The 6,588-nt window shown below is 51.7% G+C and overlaps 1 protein-coding gene across 1 annotated transcript; it reads left to right on the forward strand.

The window, feature by feature from the left end:
• The first annotated feature begins 3,938 nt into the window (after positions 1-3,938).
• LOC119089870 (facilitated trehalose transporter Tret1) lies at positions 3,939-5,624 on the forward strand. The gene is made up of 3 exons (XM_037212679.1): positions 3,939-4,415; positions 4,500-4,884; positions 5,377-5,624. The coding sequence occupies exons 1-3, from the start codon at positions 3,939-3,941 to the stop codon at positions 5,613-5,615; spliced, it is 1,101 nt and encodes a 366-aa protein (XP_037068574.1). The 3' UTR covers positions 5,616-5,624.
• Positions 5,625-6,588: the final 964 nt, after the last annotated feature.

Here is a 6,588-nt window from a genome sequence, read left to right on the forward strand (position 1 = left end):
TGGTGGCAGCGCAAATTGCAACCACGCAGTCACCAACTCCGTGAAATGTCGCGCGATACACCGCGCAGAAGTACCAGTCTCGAACAAAGCCGCGCAACCCCTCACGCAGAGTGTATATCACTTGTGCTCTTGCTCGGTGCAGAAGTCGGACAGCTTCTGGGCGAACTCGTTGGTAACATCGCGCTCCTCCAGCATGTTCAGCCATCTGGCAGACGGGTATCCATCCCTGTTGGTGGCCATTCTGTGCCGAATCACATAGTAAGGGGGCCTATACAACTGTACAACCACGCATATGCGATTTCATCGCGTCCACAGCCAAGCACGCCGAGGCCATTTCAAGGCTTTGCCGGTGACCCAGCACACTGTGATGGTTCCTGCGCTGCCCGCCGGAGCGCGGCGTGAGGTGGCGGCGGCTCGGTGTGGTGGAAAGCGACACCCAGCCCGCTGATGGTGATTTAGAACGGTCACCGCAGACTGCCTTGTGATTTATGCTTTGGGACTGGTAATCTTACAGTTTGAGTGGACTCACAATCCTTCTTCAGATTTGCAGAATAATATGACGCTGCATTACGTTGTTGCATCATGTTATGGTACTTCCGCGACCCGAAAGACAAATTGACGAAAGTGACCCAAGCTTTGTGTTGGTTTCCGATCTGTTCAAACACCAAAACTTGACTAGCAACAACAAGCTAAGAGATCCGTGGTCAAAATGAGTTACTCCACTGAGTTAGCGACGTTAGGTACCAACATGATTAACCAAGGAACCTAGCGCTACCAACCAAAGAACACTAATTCAACGAACAGGGTTGCTAACAAAGCTGGCCAAATTCACAAGAGCGGCAAACCAATCGTATCTAAGGAACCCTTGAAGAGTGCTCAGGTGGTTAACTCTGGGCACTACGGCAACTAGCAAACATTAAAGGAGCATCTAGCAAAGTTACCTGGCAATACCAGCTCGTGAAACTAGCAATATTTGGCATGATTAGCGTAACCTAAGTAGTAATTGGCATAACTAACGTAGCGGTCGTATTCGGACCTGCGCTTACGACAAATACACGAGAATATCGAAAGAGATTAGTGCACAAAAAGGCTGAACAGTTTTGCGGCCAAACGTTATTCTCAGAAAAAATTTAGTCTGCAATTAGAGTCATATGTTTTAAGCACATTCCGACAGTCGGAAGATGTGCAAGAGGAGTGAGAGCAACAACAAATAAAGCTTATGCCATCGCGGAGTGTTCAAATCTTTTAAATCCGTTTGGTCCAAAAGACCTTCTGCATCCCTGTTCATATAAATGGCGTCATGTGCTTGCCTGTAGTAGGGAACCCTTTATCAGCCGGTGATCGTGAAGCATGAAATCTTGATTGATGTGGAAGCAGATGCTGCGTAGTTGCACAGGCTCATTGTTGGAATTGGAAACGGTCCACGTGTTTGGCCGTTCATTTTTCGTGTGTTAACGGAACTTGTTTTAACTGAAATATTGGTACCGTTGTCGGTCTTCCTTTGCCGTCCCAAAAAGTAATGCCACCTAGGGTGCGGGATGTCTTGTGCTGCCATCTAGGGTGCGTGTTATTTTGTGCACACTATGTACGAAACTCTATCTGTTTCCTGAATGCGCATTGTGACATTGTAGCCATCGTAACACATTTGAATGGGGTTTGAGCTTGTGTAGCGTGGAAATCAAGACTTCCCACGGCTTGAAACATCCAGCAATTTGACTCTGTCATTAGTTTCTCTTGGTTTTTCTACGAGAAATTAGGCGAACAGTACTGTCTTGTTTGGTCCATAATCAAGGACAAATGACAGTAGAGATTGCAATAACTCAGGATTTTCGGGTTAATGGCTGGTCAGCATTGTAGCTCTGCGGGCTTTCTCAGGCTGGGTCACGAGCTGGCTGTGGCGGGCATGGCTATGGGCTGATATTTTTTGTAAAAGTTAAGCCCCTAGCTGCTACTTTTACATTCATGATACGTCTTGAGCAAACCATGCGAGGGGTACCAGTGTGCTTACTGAGTTCGGCGGGAATACAGGGCTGCACTGGCCGCCGCCTTTTTATTGACCTGTTGGATAACAACACAGCACAAATATGCCTTGTGTTGCCACAGATTTGGTGCAAAAAATTCTAGCCAGAACATGACACGGGCCACTGAATATTAACACGCGCTCAGGTATACGATTGTATGCCAGGCGCTCCGGTGGGGCCGCCAATTTGAGCTAGATGAAATTTTTAAAAAAATGGAAGTGTGGAAGAACAACAGAACAGCAGACAACAGGCAAGTGGAAGAACAACAGGCACCAAACTCACGGGAAAGTCAGGCATGTGTATACACTCACCATCGTCAAATTTTGATGTCCCTTGCTGATGACTTTCAGGCCAAATAAGGTCAAAAAAGATCAAGCACCGGATTGGCGTCCGAAGTGCCTTCAAACCTCCCCATGCAACCACCCTCAACCGAGATAACTCTTCCTAGGAAAAGGTTACTAGTGCTCATTCCAGGCAAGTGACCTCATTTGGCCCTCAGAAGGTGATGACGACAAAAGTATGTATATATATATATATATATATATATATATATATATATATATATATGTATATTATTGTGTTAATGGCTGGTCATATATATAATTCAATATATATATATATATATATATATATATATATATATATATATATATATATATATATATAAACATATACATTCTTCAATTCAAACAAGCGTCAATGCTTACGACAGGAGGTATGTTCCAAACTACCCAAGGCTGATTGGGGTCGTTGAAGGTCCGTGGAACGAGTTGACCTCCTCTGACCTTTATGTAGTTCAACAATATGTCTGTTAACCTTCCCGTGATGTGTGTTGATTCTTCATTGTAGTAAAAGGCCGCTGCTGTTCACGTCAGGTAAGTTATTTGGTTTGGCCTTCAGAATGTCACAGTGAACAACAGCCTACTAGATTCCTTTCATTTTGTATAAATAAGCGTCAAGAATATTGGCAGCAGGTGTGTTCATAACACAACGTTGACTGCGGTCGTTTTACGTCCGTAGTCTCCGCTGCCCTTCATGAAGTTCAGATGAGATGTCTGTTGATGTCCGTTCGATCAAGAAATGTTTAAGTTAGCGTGGACGACTATACGGAAAGTGATATTGCAGTAGAAAAGCAGTCTGTTTTTATTGCTTTTCCCTGGTTGGCCCTTATACATGACCAAAGGTCAATGCTATTAGTCGTTATCCTGAATCCAATTGTGTCATTCCCTTAGAAACTATCATCCTTGCCTAACCTTGACATTCTGTAAGTCAATGATCTTGCAAGGTACATCTACTTGTGTGTGGTAAAGAAGAGCTATTCAATTGTCAATATCCATACCAAGTTTGTTGTGGCTATGCTGCGCCGTTCGGAGGTTGTTCTGGAAAAAACTGCGGGGGGTCAAGTTGACCCCACACCCAAGCGTGCATGCAACTAATATATCTGCTAAGGAGCGGGAAAATAAATGAAATATTTTCTCTTCAACTTTTTTGCACAAAACTTATTGGGCATATGTGTAGCACAAAATATAAAAATGCGTTTTTTTGCAAAGGTAAAGTTCACACTGTTGCTTTGCATGGGAAGAGACAAACCCCACTATACCAGAAATGTACATCATTTGTTTTCAGCAATGCAAACGGCATTTTCTAACGTACAGATTTTTCCGTCTAAGTAATCACCAGACAGCTGATGCCATCGGAGTTTCCAATCCCCTCAAACCCGCACGCTTGAGCTCTTCAAAATAACTACAGTTTTCACGAGAGGCAGCTGCAGGCAACAGGACAGCCGGTCCTGTTACAGCCACGTTCGGCGGGATGCCGGTCGGCCTGGCGCTGGCCTTCCCGAGCAGCGCGCTGCCGCAGCTGAGCGGGCCGCCGCTGCACCTCACCGACACGCAGGCGGCGCTGTTCGGGGCCGCCATGCCTCTGGGCGCCCTGCTGGCCGGCCCTGCCGCCGGCTGGGCCATGCAGGCCGTGGGCCGCCGCTCGACGATGGTGGCGGCGGCGCTGCCGGCCATCACCGGCTGGCTGCTGCTCGCGTACGCCGGCTCGCTGGCCGCGCTGCTCGTCGGTCGGCTGCTAACCGGGCTGGCGGCCGGCTGCGCCACACTCGTCGCGTCGCCCTACACGGCCGAGGTGGCCGAGGCGCGCGTGCGCGGCCCCATGGGCGCGATGATCGGACTGCAGCTGGCACTCGGCATCCTGGTGTCGTACACGGCCGGCAAGTACGTCGCCTGGCGGTGGCTGGCGGTGGCATCGGGCGCCGTTTCGGTCGCCTGGCTGCTCATGGTGGTCGCCATCTGCGAGTCGCCACTGTGGCTGCTGCAGCGCAGCCAGCAGAGTCAGGCTCGAACCACGCTCGGCTGGCTGCGCGGCGGCCGCAGCGACGCCGACGTCGACACCGAGCTGGAGACGCTGGACGACCAGCAGCAGGCGCTGCGCTCGCAGCGCGGCGCGCTGCGCGATCTGGCGCGGCCCGAGCACCGCCGCCCGCTGGCCACCGTCCTGCTGACGCTCAGCCTGCAGCAGGCGTGCGGCATCAACGCCGTCACCTCCTACGCCACAGAAATCTTCCAGGAGTCTGGCAGCAGCGTCGAGTCGAACACGGCCGCGATCCTGGTGGGGCTGACGCAGGTGGTCGGCACGGTGGCCGGCGTGGCGGCCGTGCACCGCTTCGACCGGCGGTCGCTGTTGCTGACCTCGGCCGTGCTGATGGCGCTGTCGCTGCTCGCGCTCGGCGCCTACTTTCAGCTGCAGGCGAGTCGGCCGGACGTGTCGGCTATCGGCTGGCTGCCACTTGCCTCCATTGTCGCCTTCATCATCGCCTTTTCCATCGGGCTCGGATCCATCCCGTACCTGCTCATGGGTGAGTGAGTGCTGGCTGGCTGGCTGGCTGGCTGGCTGGCTGGCTGGCTGGCTGGCTGGCTGGCTGGCTGGCTGGCTGGCTGGCTGGCTTGCTGGCTTGCTGGTTGGCGGCGGTGGAGCACGCTGGGCTGGTGCTAAGCACCACCGTGCACAGCCGCGAGCCTGCACGCTGGCCTTTTGACGGTTATAAACGTGTATGGATATCCGTGTGTAGACTTGCTTCAGTTTTTCAAGTGGGCGAAACGAAGAATTAGGCGATTCTGGCATGTCAATTGGACATGGCAGATTGTATTGCAAACCCGACCACAAAGAAAATGTCATCCGCGCAGTCAGCAGCAGTTAGAACTTACATCAGTATCTATTTTTATTTGAATACTTCATTTCTCTCTCTATCCCTTTGACGCTCTCCGCGTACCACCGTCCCTTGCTGTTCACGCACCATCGTAGACGTGCATGGCTTATCTGACATCACCAGCCTTCTTGTTTTCCACAGGTGAGGTGTTCTCGGCGGAGATTCGGGATGCGGCCAGCGGCGTAGCCGTCTTCTGTAACTGGACCTGCGCCGTGCTCGTAACGCTGACGTTCGCACCGCTCGAACACGCCATCACGACCGCCGGCGTGTTCTGGATGTACGCCATCATCTGCCTGCTTGGCGCGGTCGCCATGCACTTCGTCGTGATCGAGACGCGCGGCAGGACGTTGGATGAGATCCAACAGCAGATGCTCGGCTGACACACTGTCAGCCAGCAACCTAGCACACCGGAGCTAGCGGCACTGAGCCGGCCAGTTTGGCGTGGTACAGGTCAGCGACCCCTTCAGGTCAGAGGCACTCTCAGGTGATGCGGCGACGAATCAAGAGTCTCAACGGGCAGCGACATCCCTGGGCAGATCAAGCCGCTGCCGATGGCCACAGAGTGCCTCTCAGCCGTAATGTTCTGGGCGGGCTAGCTCGAACACCACGTGATCAGTCACATTCACACGAATCGCGGGAGCATTCAAAACTGCTGGTGCTCCGAGAAGGTGTTCAGAGTGATGGTGCCCTGAGAAGGCGCCCAAAACTGATGGTACTCTGAGAAGGTGCCGCTCACTGTATTCACAGCGGAAGTACAGTAAAGTGCTGTCGCGAGACCTGTGACTTGCGCGCCGAGAATGTTGATGTGATTGTGTGATGTGCCTGCATAGCGGTTGGCCCGATTCATCCACTAGGTTCTCTAACGGTCGTTCTGGTAAAACGCGAGCTTTCTACTGCTGGCCGCGCCTCTGGCAGCTGCCCGTGGTGGTTGAACCTGGGTTCGTGACACCAGCTGGGGGTCAGGGGGGGGGAGGGGTAGCGGTCCCAGGCTGCAGGAAACGAACTGGTCTTGCGAACGCGATATGGTGGCACCAGCCACTGTCCGGAAGCATGAAACACTTTGCGGATCGAGTTTTAGGAACCCGTTCCTGTCCGTTCCGGTCCTGTACAATCCAATCCGTTCGTCAATCAGGCTGTTTCAAATTTCCTTGTACAACCCGGTCCAATTCGCCTCAATAAAGGCATGCAACTAGAACATGTGTTCAAGCTTTCTCTTCGCCGTAATAACCATACCAATATGGCACATTTCGGCATACCTCATTGTTCCCATTAAACAAGTTTCACATGAGCATTCTGACCGACTGCGAAAAAACAGCAATGATAGCAGTCAAAAAAGCAGCAGTGAAAATTTGG

Source organism: Pollicipes pollicipes, unplaced genomic scaffold (assembly GCF_011947565.3).
Source record: "Pollicipes pollicipes isolate AB1234 unplaced genomic scaffold, Ppol_2.1 Scaffold_3087;HRSCAF=3621_pilon_pilon_pilon, whole genome shotgun sequence".
Taxonomy (NCBI): Eukaryota; Metazoa; Arthropoda; class Thecostraca; order Pollicipedomorpha; family Pollicipedidae; genus Pollicipes; species Pollicipes pollicipes.